Genomic DNA, 24,430 nt, shown 5'->3' with positions numbered 1-24,430 from the left:
AAAAAAGTGAGACTTAAGAAATAATATTGCATATTTCACGATGTCACTATAGCTTAACTTGAATAAAAACATTTAAAATCAAAGTTCAGAATGCATTTAAAAATATTTCCTTTTCATATCACTACTTTGGTGTCAGGAGTGGTGGCTCATGCCTGTCATCCCAGCACTTTGGGAGGCCAAAGCGGGTTGATCACCTGAGGCTAGGAGTTCAAGACCAGTCTGGCTAACACGGCGAAAACCAATCTTTACTAAAAATACAAAAATTAGCCAAGTGTGGTGCCCTGTGCCTGTAGTCCCAGCTACTCAGGAGTCTGAGTCAGGAGAATGGCTTGAACCCCAGAGGCTGCACTGCGCTGAGATCACACCACTGCACTCCAGCCTGGGTGACAGAGTGAGTTTCCATCTCAAAAAAAGAAAAAAAAAAAAAATATATATATATATATACACACACACATATATATGTTTTATATATGTGTGTGTACATATATTTATATATTCTTTTATAAAATATATATAAAAGAATATATATATAAATATATATACACACATACACACACACATATATATACTTTAAAGGACTAGAAAGATTAGAAGGATCAGGGTAGGTGTAGTACAACATATACACAAGCATTTTTCATAAATTCTGTTACACAGATTTTTATAGTAATCAGACTTTCAAAGAGATCTTAAAAAAAGACTCAATGCAAGCATGATAATAAAATGACTTCAAATTGTCATTTGAAATTTAAATTGTACTTCTATTTTTATGTATTTATATGAATTCTGACAACTTAAAATGATGAATTTATGTTTGAAAATTTTAAATGATGATTCTAATATTGTTACATTTATTTAAACAATGTTTTTCCGAAGATTTGGAAATCAGACTAAATTACCTTGCAGCAGCTTCTACTAGAGCCTTTTCATCTGGTGAAGATGCATAGTACTCCAACTGCAAGGGTGCCAGGTTGGATTGCCAGGGACCATCACTAATGCAGTCAGTTTGAACATTGCTAATCTGTACAGTGTGACAGAGACTGACTGCTTTAAAGAAGAGATCATGTTCTTTAATCTGTAAAAATGCAATTAATATTCATGATAAAAATATCATTTCCACATACCATTTAGGAAACCAGAGGCAAAATTCTAAGATCTAGAACAAGAGTGCTACAACCTTGATTGCCTGAATAACAGTTGGTTGTTTCTGCCTTCAAAAAGTAAAACGTCACATTTGCTTAGGACCCTTCAACACGTGAGCATCTTTTTAGGAGGTACAACCACATTGCAAGTAGAGGGGAACACTTTTTTATAGAAGAAGTGTGGTCTCAAAAAGTATTAAATAAGTTTAAGCTCTATTTTTCAAAGAAAGTCTTCTTCACTTCAAGGCAGTAAGGGCTTTTCTTAACTACGTTCCATTTAAATACTCAAAGAGCTAAGGCAGACACGTATTAACTAACAAGTTAAACTGGGCTGTAACTACAAATTCTTAGGATTATATTTTATATTGCTGAATCAAATATATGAATTTCAAATGTGTATTCCTTGCTCTACTGACACAAACTTTTTTCCTGCAACTCATCAACTACTGAAGAGAATTATTTCATATGAAACCCTTATTTATTAATTTAAAAATTACTTACTAGTTCAGTTTCATTTTCAGGACTGGTTCTGAAAGAGGAACTGGCTGTAAGATGGGATAAGTTGTTAAGATGGGATAAACTACTAAGATAAGATAAGTTTCCTTCTGAAGAATCTGGTGTTGGTCCTTCGGGTACAAGTCTACCATTGATTTCTTGGTATTTCATGCCATTAATTGAACATTCCCGAAACTGCATCTCATTTTCTGTCAGTGTACCAGTTTTATCTGTAAACACGTACTCTACCTATAGAGATAGAAAACAAAAGAAAATAAACCTTTGTGTTCACGGTCCTATGTTAATAAAGAAAAAAATCTCTGTCCTCGCTCTCCTCAAGTCCAGTTTATCTATTAATATTGATATATGGATGCTAAGATTCTTATAATCCAAGCAATTAAATAAATAAAGATGCCAAGGAAAGAAAACAGGGTAATACAAAATAGCGTAAAGCTACACAGATTCTGAAGTTTGTGGCATCTTTACGTACATGTTTATCTGTAGAATTGACGAGAATTTGGTATTAATGCTTCTTTTTTTTTTCTTGGCTAAGGTGTTTTAAGTAGTAGGACTCAAGAATTATCTCTAAAGCAGGGTGGAAAGGATGCTTAATAACATAGAATGGGAAAGGGTATCTGAGTGAGGGGAAATAGTGCAGAGCTGGGAATAGGAATACACAATGATAGCGACAGCAACACAAGAAGTTAGAGGTGCGAATTGTCTAAAACAGACAGAAGTTGAAACTGAGGGCAGAAAACAAATTTAGTGAAAAAAATCAATGTTTAAAAGAAAAGAATATTTTTAAAAGTAAGTAAGACAAATTATTTTATTACTTTTGGAGGCTAATTCCAGAAAAATTACTTTAAAAGAAGGTATGTCCATGAAAAAAGAAGGATGTAATAGTCAAGTCTTGATCCAACCAGGATCATCATGAAAATCTGATTACTGCAATAATGACTTGAGAAAAAGTCCTTTAAAAAGGCATGTAGAAATCACAAGAAAAGAAGCTACAGACCAACATCCCTTATAAAGAGATGCAAATCAAATCCAGAAACATATAAAAAGGGTTATATACTACAAATATGTGGGATTTATCCCAGAATTGCAAGATTGACTCAACATTTAAAAAAATTAATGTAATCCATCAAATTAATAAAATGGCACCTGGCCTTCATTTTATTAATAAAATAACCACCAAAATAGGTTCAGAAAAAGCATTTGATAAAAATCCAATACCCTTCGTGATAAAGGCATTCAACAAACGGGAATAAAAAGGAACTTCCTCAGCCTGATAAAGGGTATCTATAAAAAACTCACAGTTAACATCATACCTTATGGAGACAGATTGAATGCTGTCTTCCTAAGATCAGGAATAAGACTGCTTTTGTCACTTTTACTCAACATTGTACTTAAGGTTCTAGCCATGACAATTAGGCAAGAAAAGGGAAATAAAAGTTAACATGATTGGAAAACGAGGTAAAACTATCTCCATTTGCACATAATATGACCTTGTATACAGAAAATTCTAAAAAACCCACTAAAAAAAATAGAACTAATATATAAGTTCAGCAAAATTCCAGGATAAAAAGATCGATATCCAAAACGAAAGGTAGGGTTAAATTTGGCAAAAAATTACTTAACTTACCTAAAGTCAAAAAGCAAATAAATGGTAAAACTGGAAATAAGAGACAGAATACTTTATCTTTACTATTTGATATTAAATGTTGCCCAGTATCTATAGCAATGTTGAACTGGAATTTAAAGACCCCATGCAAGTTAATTAAAAAAAACCCACACATGTAGATCAGGAAGAATGAGGGATGAGTTATAAAGAAAATATAAGACACATTAGCAATCAAACAGAAATAATACTCCAGAGGTTACTAGAATACAGACTGCACTATCAGTCATGGAGCATTCTTTAGAAAAAAGATTAGATGGTAGGAATGGATAAAATAAATTAACTTTGATTTAAAAGTATATATATATATAAAATCAAGAAGTTTAATCTTAGCTGGGCACGGTGGCTCACGCTTGTAATCCCAGCACTTTGGGAGGCCGAGGCGGGCGGATCACGAGGTCAGGAGATCGAGATCACGGTGAAACCCCGTCTCTACTAAAAAAAATACAAAAAATTAGCCGGGTGTGGTGGCGGGTGCCTGTAGTCCCAGCTACTCAGAGAGGCTGAGGAAGGAGAATGGCATGAACCCGGGAGGCGGAGCTTGCAGTGAGCCGAGATTGTGCCACTGCACTCCAGCCTGCAGAGCAAGACTCCGTCTCAAAAAAATAAAAAAATAAATAAATAAATGGATCAACTTCTGGTTAAACATGACAGGTTGAGCACATTTAATTATCTCTGGTTCTCTTAAAACTTTACCATGAGGATAAAAAAACAGAAAAAGAACAAAAATAATGGTAAAAAAGTCAACATGAGAGGAAAGATTGACACAAGTTTGGAAGATGGAAAAGGAGATGAATGAGTGGTAACTGATTTACCAGAACTTAGAATCTGAAACCCAAGTGATAAGGAAACCCATTCTCAGAAACGCTCAGGAAGTAGACCTACCAACTACCCCTGAATGTGGGAGTACAGGATGAGGCTGTAAATACACGCTATCAGGAGTAGTTTAAATTCTGAAATCTCTTTAAAAGTTGCAAACTTCAGAATGCCCCTCATTTATTGGAGCAACAGCTGGAAGGTGTATTCCCCTAGTAGGCTGAACCAGACAGAATCTGGTCTCCGCAAACAGCTGTACACAGAAGGGAGGCAGTGCACTAAAAACAGATTTCCAATGACCAGCTCTAGCAGTCATAAGCAGCAGAAATATTACCTGCTGGGCCTGTCAGCCCATTACCTTAAGGTGTGGCCCACTGAATCAATAGCTTCTGATAAGCATACTAGTGCCAGTTGTTTTTTTTTTTTTTCAGACAGGGTTTCACTCTTGTCGCCCAGGCTGGAGTGCAATGGCACAATCTGGGCTCACTGCAACCTCCATCTCCTGGGCTCATGTGATTCTCCTACCTTAGCCTCCCAAGTAGCTGGGACCACAGGCACACACCACTGCGCCTAGCTAATTTTTGTATTCCAGCTAATGTTTGTATTTTTTGTTTTTGTATTTTTTTGTAGAGATGGGGTTTTGCCATGTTGTCCAGGCTGGTCTTGAACTCCTGGGTTTAAGTGATCCACCCACCTTGGCCTCCCAAAGTGCTGGGATTACACAGGCATGAGCCACTGAGCCCAGCCTTTCGGTTTTTTTTTTTTTTTTTGAGACAGGGTCTCACTCTGTTGCCCAGGCTGGAGTGCAATGGTGTGATCACGGCTCACTGCAGCCTCGACTTCCTGGGCTCAAGTCATTCTCTCACCTCAGCCTCCTGGGTAAAGCACTTTTAAATTTGAAATGATAGACAAAGATTAGCATCCATTTGAGGATCACTCCTTATATAAAAGGTAGAATTTGAAACAAATTATAACCAGTTCTGCTGTAACACCATCTTGAAAACACAAATTTATCCCAGTGCAACTGATACAATAAGGGACAATTTGAGCATAATCAAAACTTTGCTCAAATTTTTCCCAAACCTCAGTTACTAGCTATCTCAGTTCACCACGTGTTATGAGTCACACTCATCCACATCTGGTATTACAACCTTCCCTCTGATTTCAGATAGCCTTCCTTCTAACACTTCACAGTAACACGTAAGTTGCAACCCTTCTGATGCCTGTCTTCCACAGGCAAACTTCAGGTCTTTTCCAGATAAGTGCCTTATTTATTGAAATACCTGTGTATTCATGAACACTTTGGCAAGTGCTGTTTTTATTAGGTTCCTATCTTTTAAAAAATGTATTATTAGGCCGGGTGCAGTGCCTCACGCCTGTAATCCCAGTACTTTGGGAGGCGGAGGTGGGAGGATCACCTGAGGTTGGGAGTTTGAGACCAGCCTGACCAATACAGAGAAACCATGTCTCTACTAAAAATATAAAATTAGGTGGGTGTGGTGGTGTGTGCCTGTAATCCCAGCTACTCGGGAGGCTGAGGTAGGAGAATCGCTTGCAACCAGGAGGCGGAGGTTGCAGTGAGCCAAGATTGCGCCATTGCACTCCAGCCTGGGCAACAAGAGTGAAACTCCGTCTCAAAAAAAAAAAAAAAAAAGTATTATTAATGTTTTTGTGTTGTACCCCAATCCCATTCTCTCGCAAACCCTGTGGCTTTTACTAGGCAATTTTGCATTATGCGGTGAATTTTAGGAATGCATACATCACATTATAGCAGAACGGGCTGTTCTGGAAAATGCACTACAAGCAAAGATAATACACGGAGCAGAAGACTTCAATTGACTGTCATTAATATCCTCGGGGAGGTAAAAGAATAGATTACGTTCAAGAAATGGGATAAGAGGCAATTTAAAAAAACTAGAGAATACCAAAATATTAGAAATTAAAAATAATATAGGAGAAATCAAAAGATACTGAAAAGATAAACCAGAGGCATTCTACCAGAAAGTAGAATGTAAAAACAAATAAATAAAAACTGAAAATTGAAGTCAGAGAATTAAAGGATCAATATAAGTGATATGACATGCAAATAGTAAGTTTCAAAACAAGGGAAACATAGAAAGACATGTTATCAAAAAAATAGTACAAGAAAATTTCCTAAAATTGAAGGACATGTGTTTCCAGGCTGAAAAGACTCAGAGTTAATTGCCAATGAAACAAAAAATAAAAAAGGAAAAACCAACACCAAGGTACACCATCATGAATTTCAGAACTATTGCATAAGGAGATCCTAAAGCTTCCAGAGATAAAACAACAGATAATACATAAAGAACTGGGAATCAGAATGGAACTGGATTTCTCTAACAGCAACACTGGAGGCTAGAAAACAATAAAATCCCTTCAAATTTCTGAAGATTTCAATCTGGAATGCAATACCAGCTAAATTACTAATCAAGTGTGAAAAGATAATAAAGATATTTTCAGACATGTCAAGTTTCAAAACATTTTCCTCTCATACACCCTTTTTCAGGAAGTTATTAGAAGATGTACAGCACCAAAAGAGAATAAGCCACAGGTAGGAAGACATGGGATGCAAGAAAGAGGAGATCCAAAACATGAGACAGGCAAAGGAATTTCCAGGGTGATGATAAAGGGAAGTCCAGAGTGACAGCTGAGAAGCAAGCCCAGAAAGAATAAAGAATAATCCAACTGGAGCAGAAAGGTGGAAGCCTCCAAAAGCATTGCCACCAAAAAAAAAAAAGGCAGGGAGGAAGAAAGGAACTCCCAGATTACCTGATACGTTTGAATATGTAGACAGATGCTGCACATATTATCAGAGACTTGTTTGTGGCATATGGAAATTAAGGAAATGAAAAAAACAGAGCAATTAACTCTTGGGAAAACAAAATATATAAGAAGGGAAATGTAATTATGGTATTATAGGGCAAACCTATAAAACTGGGAATTAGTGAACAATATTAAAATAATGATAATAATGTTAATAAAAATATTTATTAAATCCCAAATTGTGATATGATAGTATTAGGGGGCTATGAAGAAGCAAAGTGGGTATGTGTCTGGGTATGTGTGCGGGAAGAGTAGTATAAGAGTTATGTCTTTATATTCCATAGTAGATAATGTCTAAAACTTAAGAAAAAGAAAGAATATCAAATAGAAATATAGTGGTAAGTAACAAAAGAAACAACTTAGGGTTTAAAAATTGGGAACAGCTAGGAGTGGAGCAAAGGAGGGTTGTTTTTGGTATAAGTGTCATAATACCTTGTTACATTAATCTTTGTACATGTACTGCTTTGATAAAAATAACAAATTAGAGAAACAAAATATTAGGATCATTTTCACCTGTCCAAGCTCTTCATTCAGATCGGAAGTATTGACTTGAGCTTTCTGATCTGATTCTTCATGATACAGATCAAGATCCCAGCCAATAAAAAATGATCCAAGAAATTTCTGCATTTCGACTGTCACATATAATGAAATTGGAATGATGAAATTGTAGAGAACCAAAAAAGCAAGGAAGTCTGAAATAAATCTCAGAATCTAGAAAAAAGGAAATAATTGTTTGATAAGAAAAAATAAACTAGAATTTCTTCAGTATTACTGATGAAAATTACCAGAAAGTTACATGCCTACATATAACATCAACTATACTCTGAGGTAGAATAGTCTCATGAATTGAAATTCATTTATTGAATTGTCTTTTTAACATTACATTTCCTCTGATTATTTTATTGCTCATTAGAATCTTGATGAAATAAATGATGAAAAGGTTAAATTCAAATAAGTTAATTTGTTACTTTCAGAAGCTAACAAAAAGCCTGGTATGACTGAAACTACCTTTGGCAAAATTATAATTATAATACCAGCAGTGTACTTATCCCATTCTACTATTACCCTTCAAAATCAGATAACTACTAAAAGTTGAGTGTAACTTTACAAAGTTATACAATAATTGCGAGGTTAAAAGTGCTAGAAATTAAAACTCTTAAGTGCAGATTATATAGGAACAGCCTACTTTAATGGCTTTAGCGGCTCCATATTTCAATATGCATTTGTGAAAGGAAATGTACCTAATTGTGAATGATATTAAAAATACAACCCTGTGATTATTTGCTTTGTAGTTTCTTGAGATCCAAATTTGTCTTCCAATACAAAGATTTTAACCTAAAGTGAAATTTGGAGAACAATTATTTACCAAAATCATAGGTTAAATTATCTTGGTAGTCCATGTTTAATCAATTTAAAATACATGACATAATTTGCAATATTACTTCATATTAAGACTGATAATAAGCATCCTTGAATTATTAAGACAAAATTAAAAATAGATCCATTTACTCTTTGATTCATTTATAAGACATAGTAAATGAAAGAGAAAACTGAGTTTGTAGTATTAATGTGAAATGCAAACATAGATGGATTTAAAATTCTGTGACCTCTTTGAACTATTCAAGTCATGCCACAGGGAATACAACTTTTTATGCCATAAACTACAAAAAGCATATCAGTACAAACACACTGGCTTCTCTGCATTTGCAATGCCATTTTTGTCACCCTTCAGTACTAATGGATTTAGGATTACAGTGGTCTCTCCTATCAGAAGTCACTACCAAAGCACTAACTGTGCCAAATAAGTTTCCTTTATGACACAGTCAGTAACACCATAAAATACCTTACTGCTATTTCTTTGATGTTCTGTTTTTTGGTTATACCAAGGTTCATCCCATTTTTCTTCAGCTTGCCATGTATACTTCAAGATAGTGCTGATGACAGCTTCAGATATAAGGATTACTAGATAAATTATCAAAAATGTATTCATTGACCTAAAGGAAGAAAAAGATAATATAAAACATACAAATCATGTATTACTATATTCATTTGCTTGAAAATTAGTACTTGCATTAGAGAACATATTAAAACATAGAAGGTATTACTGTAACTATTTTAAAATACACAGTTTTTGTTTTCAAGAAATAACCGTTAAATAGAATTTATTTATTAGCCATAAAAGAACCAATACACACAGGTTACAAGCCTATTTAATATAGCCATGTTACCATGCAAAATGCTTATAGTAAATGACAGTTTTAGTCAGTTATTTTTGCCATAAGTAATTATTCTTTTTTTTTTTTTTTACATTTTCAGCACCCATCTTAAGTGTAATAGCTAAAAATAACATTTGTATAGCATTAAAATTTTATAAAATGTTTGTCACATCTACTACCTTATCTAATCTACATGAAAACCCTGGTCGGGCGTGGTGGCTCACCACGCCTGTAATCCCAGCACCTTGGGAGGCCGAGGCGGGCGGATCATGAGGTCAGGAGATGGAGACCATCCTGGCTAACACGGTGAAACCTAGTCTCTACTAAAAATACAAAAAAAATTAGCCGGGCGTGGTGGCGGGCGCCTGTAGTCCCAGCCACTCGGGAGGCTGTGGCAGGAGAATGGTATGAACCTGGGAGGTGGAGCTTGCAGTGAGCCGAGATCGCGCCACTGCACTCTAGTCTGGGTGACAGAGCGAGACTCTGTCTTGAAAAACAAAACAAAACAAAAAAAGAAAAAAAAAAAAAAACCTGTAAAGGGGAAATTATTATATACTTTTTAACTGACAAAGACCAAAGCCCAAAAATAATTCTGTAAATTTCGCAAAATCACATGTCAGGAATTGACTTCAGAATCCCTCTTCTCTTTATTAGGTAAGCTTAATGCCACATGTCTTTAAGTTTAAAAACGTATTAATACAATTAAAGGGAACTCTTATCATTGTAAATTCAAATGTATGCAAAACAAGTGATGTTATAATGAACTCTCACATCCAACAAATACTGAGGGAAAATGTGAATCACAAGCTTTGTAAAAACTCTTAAAAGATTGAAAAATGCCTGAATTCTGATTTTTCTCCCTAGGCCTTTCATAATTTAACCTAATCTTAACTATGGAGTAAGCTGATATTCCACCATGTTCCAATGTAAACTCTATATATTCTGCAGTGACAGTAAATAAGGAACGTAAGAAAGGAACTGGCTTTTGTTTGGTTATTATGTGTTAGGCACAGTATTCAGCACTTCACCTATAGTACTGCTTGCATTTTTATACATGAGAACACCTGGATCAAGAGAAGAAAACAACTGGTCTAAAGCCCCACAGAGCTAGTAAGGAAGGGATATGACATTCAAATCTACATCTGTCTGAGTCTAAATTTTGACCTCTTTTCACTAAACTAGTCATGTCTCCTTGTGGCAACAAAATGCCTGGTTTATTTCCATCTTTCTTGCTCATGTCTACCCTCATCAGACATATTCTCCTTTTTCCCTATATTATTAACCTGTTTTTCAAAATTTAACTCAAAATCCATCTCCTTCCTAAAGTCTGTCCTAATTACATTGGTTTACATTCAACTTTCCCTTATTTAAATTTAAAACTAGTACCACAGCCCCTATTACCTAATTTTTTTTACTGTGTATTAAACTTCCAACTTTACTGAAGTCTCCAAAAAGAGATGGAATTACATCTCAGAAAACCTACTACAGCAACAGATACACAAAAAAGCTCAAAAAAGATTTCTAGGACATTGGGCTGTTTCCAGTTTTTTGCTGTAACAAATACAGTGGCTATGTACATTTCTGCTTGAAGTTTTGTGTCAGCATAAAATTCATTTCTCTGAGTTAAATGCCCAAGAGTACAACTGCTGGGTCATATGGTAAACATGTTTAGTTTTGTAAGAAACTCCCAAACTATCTTCCAGAGTGGGTATACTATTTTTAATTCCCACCAACAACATACAAGAGATTCAGTCTCTCCACCTCCTAGCCATTTGGTATTACCACTATTTTTACTTTAACTATTCTAATGCGTGTAGTGACATCCCAATGTGGTTCTAATTTGCTTTTCTCTAACAGGTAATGATGCTGAATATCTTTTCATGTGCTTATTTGTCATCTGCAGCTTTTCTCTGGTGAAATATGTATTATGCATTTGGTGAAATATGAAATATGTCTTTTGCTCATTTTCTAATTGGATCACCGAATTACTGTTGAGTTTGAGAGTTCTTTATGTTTCTAAACATAAAGCCTCTGGAAGATTTGTGGTTTGCAAATATTTTTCCCCAGTCTGTAGCTTGTCTTTTCATCCTTTAACAGGGTCTTCCACAGCACCAAAGTGTTTAACTTTGATTAACTACAACTTATTAATTTTTTTGATTTAGGAATTACGCTTTTAGCGTCATGTCTTCTAGCTTTGTCTAACACTAAGTCCTGAAGATTCTGTTTTCTTCTAAAAGTTTGTTTTACATTAAATCTATGCTCCAATTGAATTAATTTTTACATACAGTGGGGGTTTGGGTTTGTTTGTTTTGCTATGGATACCCAATTGTTCTAGCACCATTTGTTGAAAAAGATTACCCTTCCTCTATTGTATTGCTTTTGTGCTGTTGCCAAAAATCAATTGGGCCTATTTGTGTTGGTCTGTTCTGGGGTTCTCTATTGTGTAACACTGATCTATGTATCTATTCTTTAACCAACACCAAATTGTCTTGATTACTGTAGCTTATATAGTAAGACTTAACATCAATAGCAATTCTTCTCACTTTTTCATTTTCAAAACTGTTCCTTTGCTTTTCTATCTAAATTTCAGAATAAATTTTCTACTTATACAAAAAAACTTGCTGAGATTTTTATAGAAATTGCATTGTACCTATTAATCAATTTGGGAAAACTGGCACCTTTACTGTACAAGTCTTTCAACCCATGAACATGATATATTGTTCCATTTATTTAGATCTTTGATTTCTTTCCTCAGTGTTTTGTAATTTTCAGCTGAAAAGATGACAAAAGGTGGTTACCTTCCACCTTTTGCCCATTTTTTTAATTGGTTTGTTTCTCTTTTCATTGTTGATTTGTAGGCAGGTGTGTGTGTGTGTGTGTGTGTGTGTGTGTGTACACACACGCACATATATATCATTATATACTCAGGATACAAGTCTTTGGTCAGATACATGTTTTGCAAATATTGTCTCCCAGTTTGTAACGTGTATGTTCATTTCTTTAAATGTTTAGCCTGATGAGCAGAAGTTTTTAATTTTGAGAAAGTCTAATTTATCAATTTTTAATTATTATATTTGTTGTATCCTAAGAAATCTTTACCTACTCTTAAGTCATAAAGATATCTTTCTAAGTTTTCTTCTAAAAGTATTTTTTGTTTTGTTTTGTTTTTTTTAGATGGAGTTTCGCTCTTGTTGCCCAGGCTGGAGTGCAATGGCACAATCTCAGCTCACCACAACCTCCGCCTCCAGGGTTCAAGTGATTCTCCTGCCTCAGCCTCCCAAGTAGCTGGGATTACAAGCATGCACCACCATGCCCAGCTGATTTTTGTATTTTTAGTAGAGACAGGGTTTCTCCATGTTGGTCAGGCTGGTCTCGAACTCCTGACCTCAGGTGATCTGCCTGTCTCGGCCTCCCAAAGTGCTGGGATTACTGGTGTGAGCCACCGCGCCCAGCTCTTCTAAAAGTTTTGTAATTTTAGCTTTTATATTTAGGTCTATGACTTGTTTTCAAAACTTTTTGGAGTACAGCATAAGGTAGAAGCTAAGTTTCTTGTTTTTCTCATTTGAATATCCAATTGCTGCATCATTTGTAGAAAATACTAATTTTTTCATTGAATTGACTTGTTGCTTGGTTGAAAATCAACAAACCCACACATGAATGGTCTACTTCTCAACTCTGTATTTTATTCTATTGAACTATCATCTTTGTTAATACCACACTGTAATTACTGTAGCTTTATATTAAGTATTTAAATCAGGTAAGGTAAATCTTTTAGCTTTCTTAAGAGATTGTTTTTGCTGTGCATCTGAATATGCATTTTGGCTATTGCATTTCAATATACACTTTAGTATTACCTTGTCAATTACTACAAAAAAACTGCTGTGATTTTGAGACTGAGGGAATATATACAGTAATTGACAGCTTAATAATACTGAGCTTGACAATCTATTAATGTGATTTCTCCATTTATTTAGTTCTTAATTTCTCTTGCCATGTTTTGTAATTTTCATTATAGAAATCTTGCACAAGTTAAAAAAAAACTTATTCCTAAATATATTATGCTTTTTGATACTACTGTAAATATAACTTTTTAAAAATTTCATTTTCTTACTGTTTCTTACTATTATAAGATATAAAAATGATTTATCGGCCGGGCACAGTGGCTCAGGCCTGTAATCCCAGCACTTTGGGAGGCCGAGGCAGGTGGATCAAGAGGTCAAGAGATCAAGACATCCAGCCAACATGGTGAAACCCTGTCTCTACTAAAAAATACAAAAATGAGCTGGGTGTTGAGGTGTGCACCTGTAGTCCCAGCTACTCGGGAGGCTGAGGCAAGAGAATCGCTTGAACCCGGGAGGCGGAGGTTGCAGAGAGCTGACATCACGCCACTGCACTCCAGCCTGGTGACAGGGTGAGACTCTGTCTCAAAAAAATAAAAATAAAAAAGATGTCTCTTTATTTACCTTGTATTCTGAGACCAACTTGCTTATTATAGTTTTCTTATTGAATACTTATGTCTGTTTACATGAAAAATCACGTGTCTTCCAGTAGGACAATTTTACTTCGTGCTTTCTAGTACTTATGGCTTTTAATTCCTTTAACTTGTTGCACTGAATGAAGCTTCTAGAATAATGTTAAAAAGTAGTGAGACTGGATACTCTAGGTACAAGTCCTTTACAAGATATATGCTTTGCAGACATTTTCTCTGGTCTATGGCTTGTATTTTTAAATTTTTTATTTTAGTTTCTGGCATCTTCACAACATAAACAATGCCTTTTTAAGTGCATAAGTCTTACATTGCGATGAAGTTTAAGCTATCAATTTTGGTGGTTCCTTTTCCATACATTTCCCATCTAAGAAATCTTTACTTAACCCAAGGTCACAAAGATTTTCTCCCATGTTTTACAGATTTAGTTATTATGCTTAGATCTTACACTTTGAGTCAGTTTTTGTATATGCGGGAGATGGGTAAGGGTGAAGATTCAATTTTTGACATACAGACGTCCAGCTGTTCTAGCACCATGTGTTGAAAAGGCAAATCTTTAGCGTGTAGACATTTTTTAATAATAACTTAAAGCTATTTGAGAGACTTACGGTTATTTAGACTTTCTGTTTCATGCTGGGCCAATTTTGGTAAGTTACCTGTGTTTTCAAAGAATCTGCCCATTTCATCTAAGTTGTAAAAGTCAGTGACAAAAAGTTGTTCACAATAGTTCCTTATTATCCTTGGATATGTGTAGGATCTATGGAGCTATCCCCTCTTTCATCCCTGACATTGGTAATTTTTTACGTTTTTTTCTCTTATACCACTTCTCTTTTGCTTAATCAGTCAATCTCAGCAGGAATTTATCAACTTTATAGCTAGAAATTTCCCTCTAAGCTGGACTTTGCCTTGAGTCTGCAAATGTAGATGTGTTGGGTTTAAATTACCATTCTATTTGAAGAAATTTAAATTTCCTTTGTGATTTCTCCTTTGACCCATGAGTCAGTTAAGTGTTGTTTTTTAATTTCAAAATATTTGCAGATTTTGTTATTGATTTTTAATCCAAAATCTTTTGGGATTTGTTTTATGGCACATATGATCTGTCTAGATGAACTTTCCATGTATAATTATGGAACTATTCTAGTTTTCAGTTTTCATAGGCTTACAATATACATAGTGTATCTTTTGATGTCAACCTATTTATATCTTTGTATGTAAACTGTATTTCTTCTAGACAGCATATAGTTGGATCTGGCTCTTTTATCCGATCTGACAATCTCTGACTTCATTAGACTGTTTGATGCATTTATAGTTCATGTAATTTTTGGTCAAATTTAGGACCACCGTTTTGCTATTTGTTTTCTATTTGTCTCATTTGTTTTTTGTTTCACTGTTCTTCCTTTCTTGCTGTTTACTGTGTTTATCAAACATTTTAATATTCAGTTGCTCTAACTTGTTAGCTATAAATCTTTGCCTTACTGTTTTTAATGGAAGCTCTAGAGATCAGAATACGCATCTTTACCTTACTGTAATTTATTTATAGATGCTATTGTATCACTTCATGTAAAATGTAGGACCTTTGTAACAGTTCATTTAAAGCCCCCCATCATCTTTTGTGCTCTGTTTATATAAGAGAAAAAGAAAGCTTAAAATTAATCATTTGAGTTCATCTAGCACCATAAGAAGTTAAAGAGGAATCATTAGTCCCAAATTGAGAAGAAGAAATAGAGGAAATTAATTGAAGATGTGAGCTGAAGCCAAGGGAAAAGAGAAAAAAATACACAAAATTAAAGCCAAAAGTTGGTTCTTTGAAAAATATTAATAAAGTGTCTTTTTTTATTTTTTGAGATGGAGTCTCACTCTGTCACCCAGGCTGTAGTTCAGTGGTGCGATCTCGGCTCACTGAAACCTCTGCCTCCTGGGTTCAAGCAAGTCTCCTGCTTCAGCCTTCCAAGCAGTTGGGACTACAGTCGCACACCACCACACCCAGCTAATTTTGCATATTTAGTAGAGACAGGGTTTCGCCATGTTGGCCAGACTGGCCTTGAACTCCTGACCTCAAGTGATCCGCCCACCTCGGCCTCCCAAAGTGCTGGGATTACAGGTGTGTGCCACTAATGAAGTGTCTTTCTGTGCTTGCTTGTATCACTTAACATAATGATCTTCAGTTACATCCATGTTGCTGCTAATGACACGATTTCATTCTTCTTATGGCCAAATAGCATTCCATTGCGTGGGTATGTATACATTTTTTTTTAGGTATGTATACATTTTTTTATCCATCCGTCTGCTAATGGACTGTTAGATTGAATCCTTATCTTTGCTATTATGAATAGTGCTGCAATAAACATGCAAGTGCAGATATTCCTTTGATATACTGATTTCTTTTCCTTTGGATAAAACCCAGTAGTGGGATGGTTGGATCACATGGTAATTATGTTTTTAGTTTTTTGAGACATCTCCAGACTGTTTCCCATAGTGGCTATCCTAACTTACATGCCCACCAACCACGTATAAGAGTTTTCTTTTCTCCATATCCTTGCCAGCATCTGTTACTTTTTTTTTTTGTCTTTTTAATAATAGCCATTCTGGCTGGCAAGATGACATCTCATTGTGGTTTTGATACACATTGTTTTTGTTTTGTTTTGTTTTCTGAGATGGAGTCTTGCTCTATTGCCCAGGCTGGAGTGCAGTGGCACGATCTCAGCTCACTGCAACCTCTGCCTCCTGGGTTCAAGCAATTCTCCTGCCTCAGCCTCCTGAGTAGCTGGGACTACACGCACCCGTCACCACACCTGGCTAATTTTTGTATTTTTAGTAGAGACGGAGTTTCACCATGTTGGCCAGGCTGGTCTCGAACTCCTGACCTCAAGTGATCCTCCTGCCTTGGTCTCCCAAAGTACTAGGATTACAGGCATGAGCCACCAGGCTCAGCCTTGAGTTGATTATTTATATGGTGAAAGATACGGATCCAGTTTCATTCTTCTGCATGTAGCTATCCAATTTTCCCAGTACCATTTCCTGAAGAGGATGTCCTTTCTCCGATGTCCTCTGTTGTTTCTGATGAGAACTGGTTATCACTTATATTGTTATTCACTTACATGTGATGCATTTCTCTTTGGCTCCATGAAATATTTTCTTTTTCTTTGGATTCTAGTATTTTGACCATGATGTGCTTTGGTGTGGTCTTTCTTTATATTTCTTTATATTTTTCCTACTTAGAGTTTGCTGATCTTGGTAGTGTAGGCTGAAGTTTTTTCCTCAAATTTTAGAAATTTTCAGTCATTATTTTTTCAAATATTTTTATTCTGTCCTTTTTTCTCTTTTTTTGGGAATCAATTACACATATGCCAAACAGCTTAATATTATCCCACATGGCTCTGAAGCTCTGTTCATTTTTCCTAATCTTTTTTCCTCTCCATTCTTCAGCTGAATAATTTGTTTTCTTCAAGTTCACTGGTCTGATTTATTCAGTCTGGTGTTGAGTCCACCTAATGATGTTTCCATTTTAGTAATTATATTTTTCAAGTCAAGAGTTTTCATTTCTCTGCTGAGTTTTCCCATATGTTCATTCAAATTTTCCTTTAGGCCCTTGAACATATTTATAATAAATTTATAATATCTGCTTTAAAGTTCTTGTCTGCTAAATGCAAGATATGGATCATTTTGGAGACAGTTTCTATTGAGTGCTTTTTATCTTATGGATGAATTACATTTTCTTCATATTCTGCTTATTTTTTATTGCAGACTGGACTTTATAATAATACATTATAGACAGTCTGTATTCTTTTATGTTCCTCAAAAGAGTGCTAATTTTTATTCCAGTAGGCAGTTAACTTCACCTAGTTCAACAAACTGTGTCTCCAATGCAATGGGCAGCAGTAAAATTCTGTTGAGTTCTTTGTCTCCCTTGCACACGCATAGTTCTAGCAGTCAGCCAAGGACTTGGGCAGAATTTATGTGCAGTTTTTAGAGTTAATTCCATTCTGTAGCTTCCATCTCATTGCTTACAGAAGGGAATTAACGCTAATCCCCTTACATTATTTTCCCCTAACTTTCCAGCTGCTCTTCCAGCTATTAACCTTGTCCTCTGATACTTCTATCCAGTAAAGTTCAGACTTTTTGATGTCCCAAGCAGCACATAAACTGGGGAGTGCCCTCAGGCAAAAAGCTGTACTCTTAAATTTTCCCCCTTGCTGTTATCATCTTTCAGGATTACACTCCTTGCCCATTTCTATTTGATTCTGGTTTGTCTCCAATGTTTTCAAATAGTTATTTAAATTTTTTTTTCAGTTTTAGAACTGTTATCTGCGTTAGTCTGATTAAGTGATTCCACCATTTATTCAATAGTATTTATTTTAAAAGTCATACTATAGAGCATTTACTACATGCCCAATACTGTGCAAAATGTTACTTGTATGTAAAAATATAAGAAACTATCACTGTCCCCAGGGTTTTCATTCTGTTTACGTAATGTATATTTTTATATACATATTTTATACCAAATGAATAAAAAATGTATAGTTATATTACATATAAATAAATGAAAACAGTTTTCTTACTTTTCTACTGCAGATCGTTTCTGTGATTTGCTCTTGTAATTTAATGCCATCTTAGTTTCCATTCCAGTGTATACCGCAACACCTGTAAAATAAAACAAAATTGTCTCTTAAAATAATCCTCTAGCATGTTTCACAAGAAATAAATATATTTACCAGCATGAAAGCTTTTAGTGTACTGTCTGACAGTTGTTATAATTTTACTTTTCTTTAAGTCTTTTCAGAGTATTAAAAGGCTTTCTGAGTCCAATTTTGGGAAGCCCCAGTCACTCAACTGGCTAAATGGGGGCGGGCATGGAGTCCTGTTCCTGAGTTGTAACAGATATCTGAATGACAAATTCATTTTTCAATTGGAATTGATAGAGGAAAAGAATCTGGAAAGATAAAAGTGTCAGGGAAGGCCATTACAAATAGAGCAGTGTTAACAAAGACAGATATGGAAAAGCACTTTCTGTTAGGTTGGGACAATGGACTGTGGCCACAGTGTGAAAAGCCCTGAATGCTGGAATCGGGGGTCTAGACATTATCCCATAACCACTGGAGAGATAATATGGAAGTCTGTCAGAGTAAATCAAGTAAGCACATGGAAAGTGCTATTTAAAAAATGTGCGTCTATTGAATGACTTTGAGATGAGCAAGGATGACAGCAGTAATGGGACTAAAACTGGACAACAAATGGAATTAGGTGAGACCAGCTCATAAAAAAAACTTTGCAGCTAGACCTTGGTTTGAATTCTAGCTCTGCTACTTATTAGTTCTACATCCTCGGGTAAGTAATTTCTGTGAGTCTCAATCTTCCCATCTTTAAATGGGAGAGAATACCTCATAGAGTTGTGAGGTCTGTATAACAAATTAACAAAATGCCTAAAAACTGAGAGATGATCAATAAATGTTCATTCCCATCCCTGAATAGTACAATTTGAAAAGCAATATAGAATCTTTCATGCCCTCTTCCTAAATATTTGTCCTGGAAGTTTTATCTTGACGTATTCCTTAAAGGCAGGGTATTACAACTCAAATAGAGATTACAGGAACATGGTAAAATAGCCAGAATGATCCAATAGTGAGAGGTGGTACTGAGGCAAAACAACAGAAGACAGACCCATCTGAAGGCATTCAAATCTACATTTTCTTTTAAGAGTGTGCAAAATTTGGACCACATTCATTATGGTTTACTTTAAAGTAAACAGGAGTGATGAAGTTACTACTAGAAAGATGTGTTGGCCGGGTGCAGTGGCTCACGCCTGTAATCCCACCACTTTGGGAGGCCAAGACGGGCAGATCACTTGAGGTCAGGAGTTCGAGACCAACCTGGCCAACATGGTCTACTAAAAATACAAAAATTAGCAGGGCATGGTGGCACATGCCTGTAATCTCAGCTATTTGGGAGGCTGAGGCAGGAGAATTGCTTGAACCCGGGAGGCAGAGGTTGCAATGAGCCAAGATTGTGCAACTATACTCTAGCCTGGGCAATAGAGTAACCTTGTCTCAAAAAAAAAAAAAAAAAACACAATTTTAAAGTAGAGTGTTATATTAGAGGATCTAAAATAAAAGCCCTCAAGGTTTACTCTGGTTTCTGCTATTAGAACATTTTTACAGATTTCTTTTCAATTGTGGAAAAATATACATATTTACCAGTTTAAAGTGTACAATTCAGTAGCACTTACTACATTTATAATTTTGAGAATATTTTCATCACCCCCAAAGAAAACCCTGTACCCATTAAGCAAACATTCCCCATTCTCCTCCACTCCCCAGCCCCTGGAAACCACTGATCTGTTTTCAGTCTCTATGTATTTGCCTATTCTGGGTATTTCAAATAAACAGAATCATACAACATGTGGCCTTTTGTGTCTGGCTTCTTTCATTCAACATAATATTTTCAGGGTTCATCCATATTGTAGCATGCATTAATACTTCATTCCTTTTTATAGCTGAATAATATTCCATTATATGGATATACCATATTTTGCTTATTCATTATCTAATGAACATTGGGCTGTTTCCAACCTTTGGCTATCATGAATAGTGCTGCTATGAACATTCTTGTACAAGTTTTTGTTTGAACACTCATTTTCAGTTACTTTGGGTATGTATGTAGTGTGGGATCATTGAGTCATATAATTCTATGTTTAACTTATTGAAGAACTGCCCAAACTATTTTTCAAGGCAGCTGCAATGTTTTACATTCCCATCAGCAATGTACAAGGGTTCCAATTTCTCCACGTCCTCACCAACACTTGCTATTTTCTGTTTTTTTTTTTCTCGATATATGGACTTCTTTATCAGAGAGTCTAACACTGAGAGATAAGATATAGTACAGGTAACAGAAAAAGAGCAAATGAGAAAGAAGATCTCACAAGCTGCAGATAGCCAGTGGGTAACACAGTGGGCCAAGATACTAAGGGCCATTCCTGAAATGTGAGGAGCTAGCTAACAGCTAAAGGTTATCATCAACTTCACAATTTGCTTATAGTTGACTCCGAGTGTACTGTATTAATTTAGATCTCCAAGAGCAGAACTTATTCATCCTTTTGATCCAATCAGTGTATGTTCCAATAGTACCTAGTATATATTCAGATATCAGTAAGAAATTTGTTGAATGAATGTATGAATGAATAAATCTGCAGTTATTAATCCAATCTAATAATCATAATGAAATTATAGAAGTGGTTTACTGTACCATGATGCCAGATTATATTGGTTCTCACCCACCATTACTAGAAGTGTTATATAAATTATCTGCACTCAGTTTCACCAGTATCCATAAAGATAACCTAAGATCAAGGTTCTAGTCTACTATTAAAAAACAGGGATCATCAACAAAACAAAAGTACAATACACGACTACTTTAATAGAAACTTTAAAGAAAATTATCATAAATGACAAATAATTAATAAATTATTGAACCAAAAGACCACATTGTACTTTTAAAAGTACTTCATATAAAGCATTAACACAAATCAACAATTTAAAATGTTTAAATATGTACAAACCAAAAATTTCTTTTGTGTTTTTTAATCTGGCTCCACGAAGCAGGAGACTCTCCGGCCCCAGAGGTCTAGGAAAAAAAGAAAATAACCATACAGCACTGAATATATTAAAAACTCAATTCGATTCTAAAATGGCGTCTTCAGCAGAAGGTACTTAAGCTATAGCCATAACACTGCTTTCATATAAAACCAAAATCCCAGCTACTATAAAGCTGCCCAGGGGCTGGGCGTGGTGGCTCATGCCTGTAATCCTAGCACTTTGGGAGGCTGAGGCGGGCGGATTGCCTGAGCTCAGGAGTTCGAGACCAACCTGGGCAACACGGTGAAACCCCGTCTCTACTAAAATACAAAAGAAATTAGCCAAGTGTGGCAGCGTGCGCCTGTAGTCCCAGCTACTCAGGAGGCTAAGGCAGGAGAATTTTTTGAACCCTGGAGGCGGAGGTTGCAGTGAGCCGAGATTGCGCCACTGTACTCCAGCCTGGGCGACAGACTGAGACTCCATCTCAAAAAAAAAAAAAAAGGCTGCCTAGGCCTAGGCCGATCATGATGTTAGTTATTGTAACAACAAACACCTACTTTAAGATTGGTGGCTCAGAAAAATGATTATGCATGTAAATACAGTCACAAAGCCACTAGTTTCAAAATTTTTAAACATAAAATTCAGCAAAATCAAAGAGTAAGCAGTGATTTAAAAATGTGTGGCAGAAGATGAAATTTTAAAATTTTAAAGCGAAGTTAATAAACAGCTTTGAAAGGGAAAATAAAGAATTAGAACACAATGTAAACACAAATTGTAGTATGATTTGCATATAAATGCATGAGTTCTGCACAATTAAAATTATACTGAATTATAAAATACAATGTACAAGGTATGTTAGTGCTTTTTCTAGGCAAGATCGCACAGTATAACTTGACTACTTGCATTGCATACTTCTTGAAGCACAGGTCTTCTTGCTGTTTGAATTTCTCTCCATAAAGGAGATATAAAACGACAAGGAATAACTAGAAAGGAAATTGATCTTCTTAGTGATAGCAAAATAAGAATCTTCTATAGATAAGTTAAAAAGTCATTCTTTTGTTGCTATTCCTTATAGTTTTCTGAAATATCCATACACAATTATCCAAACCAAACAGAATCTGAACCATTTATGAAGACACCTGCAAACCCAAACACTGTAAAAAATTGCAATGAAGCAAGGAGAACCAATACAGTCATATTTGGAGTACACTCCATGGATAGTACAAATCAATGTGAAAACTATTTTAGGAGCTATAAAATAGCTCTTTTTCACTCAGTGTTGCTTCTAACAATAAACAGAAATACTTTTAGCTCCCATTGGCATGTAAAATTGGGATATAATGACAACTTCAGATTAAAAGATAATTCATCAGTTCGGTCAGGTTGTTTTAGTAGAGAACATGGTTCATTTTTTTTAACCATTCTAGGGGCTGAAGTAATGTAACTGCTATTTTCCTTTACATATTAATGCAATTCAGACTATGGATCCACACATTTCTCACTATTTCCCTATAAAAATCAAAATAAACCTAATCATAGTTATTCAGCAGGGATCCTACAAAGATCTTGCTACAGAGTTTACTGAACATGCTCCTACATTAATGCTTATTAAAAATGTGAATCAATGTGAATGTATGGTATTTTTGCTGGCTTATCTTGAGGATTTCATTAAAAAATGCTCAACTCTTTCTGTTATAGTGACTTATTTCATGCAGCCAGTATAAACTGAACATGTCCCCAGAAAAGAGGTAGAATGTCAAATACGATTAGAAACTCAAGAGCTGATTCCAAGATTGATTCCAAATTAGGTTAACGCTCATGAGTAACAATGTAATCATATCCCATCAGCATATCTTTGAACTGACACAAAGCCTTTCATTTAGGAGCCATTCATTAACTCAAATATTGAGGGAAAACAATCTGAAACAACCAACTAAGAAAAAAAAAATCAGAAAAGTAAGTAAGCAGTTCTGGATTGACCACTAAACACTCCAGCTTGCACTGAATGATTCTGAAGTGAAGAAGAACATAGCACTTATACTTGTTAAACATTATATAAAACATTTTTCATATTCTAAACTTACTAAACATCGTGGGTTTAAATGCATAAGGAGTGAATAAAAGCAGCTATGTTTCCTTTTAATATTACTACCTAGTATTATTAGAAAAAGAAATGCAAAAACACAAATAATCTTACTAAATTATTTTGATATCATTTCATGGGATTTGTTTCATCCTCACTTGCTGCTGCCACAAATTACTAGCAGATGAAATGCGAAGTGCTTTTAAATTAACCCTTTCCTGGAAAAGTTTGGGTATTAATGGAAGAAAGGAAAAATAATAGCTGAGGGTAAATGAATGAATAAATGGGTTACAAGTCGCAGGAAATCCAACATTACATTAAAACCTTGAAAGAGGCTCAGAGCAAGAGATTACATTGTCTCTTAGCTCAATAATACCAGATGCCTGAAAGAGTGAAGCTGTATATTTGCTGAGACCACTGCTGCTTTTGGAATCTGAGAAGACTGATAAGAAGCCTACAAACCTGAGTGACCTTACTCTGAGAGATACTTATCCACTATGATGGACTGGACTAATTATTAACGACTGAATGGGATTCTAGTAATGTGGCAATATCTTCTGAATTGTATATTCTTTTGATGTAAGGGATTTGTGTTTGAAAACTAGGGGATGGCCTGTGATGTTATGATATATACATTAGTTTTCATTCATGGTCCCTGGCTCATAACTCCCATAGCACTTGTTACAGTCTTTTGTTATAATGTTGGGTGTGTTCAGCCTCAGGAGCAGGCTTCTGATCTTCTCCTGCCCTCCTTTCACCCCAAGTTAGGACTCTACTCTTCCCTCACCTTTCTAATTGTGGGTCTTAAGGCCATCCCCAGAGAGGGTCCTTCCTGCCCTATACTCTGGGGTAAAGAAAGCTGATGTCATGAAGCTTCTACAAAAAAACCAAGAGAAATGGGTTGGGAGGGCTTCCAGAGGTTTCTGGAGAGTGGCACACCCAGGGAGAGCACAGAAGCTCCACAACCCTTCCCCAATACCTGGCCCTGAGCATCTCTTCATCTGTATGCTTTGTTTACATTTAGTGGTTTATTATAAAGGATATGATAAACCAATCAGAAAAGTAAGCAGTTCTGGGTTGACCACTAAACACTCTAGCTTGC

The 24,430-nt window shown here is 35.5% G+C and overlaps 1 protein-coding gene across 3 annotated transcripts in view; it reads right to left on the bottom strand.

Annotated features, from left to right (window-relative positions):
• The window catches only part of ATP11B (ATPase phospholipid transporting 11B (putative)), a 128,599-nt gene that overhangs the window by 53,431 nt on the left and 50,738 nt on the right, over positions 1-24,430 (bottom strand). For all 3 annotated transcript variants that reach the window (XM_030822869.1, XM_030822870.1, XM_003256526.4), the window contains exons 9-14: positions 21,230-21,294; positions 18,237-18,318; positions 8,819-8,969; positions 7,489-7,686; positions 1,641-1,883; positions 897-1,072 (exon numbers count right to left, since the gene is read on the bottom strand). In XM_030822869.1, the coding sequence (XP_030678729.1) occupies positions 897-1,072; positions 1,641-1,883; positions 7,489-7,686; positions 8,819-8,969; positions 18,237-18,318; positions 21,230-21,294 (915 nt within the window). The remainder of the gene's footprint in view (positions 1-896; positions 1,073-1,640; positions 1,884-7,488; positions 7,687-8,818; positions 8,970-18,236; positions 18,319-21,229; positions 21,295-24,430) is intronic.

The sequence above is a fragment of the Nomascus leucogenys genome, chromosome 11 (genome assembly GCF_006542625.1).
Source record: "Nomascus leucogenys isolate Asia chromosome 11, Asia_NLE_v1, whole genome shotgun sequence".
In the NCBI taxonomy this organism is placed as follows: Eukaryota; Metazoa; Chordata; class Mammalia; order Primates; family Hylobatidae; genus Nomascus; species Nomascus leucogenys.
Note: the sequence above shows the minus strand (reverse complement) of the source record. Positions and strands in the feature narration are given on the sequence as shown.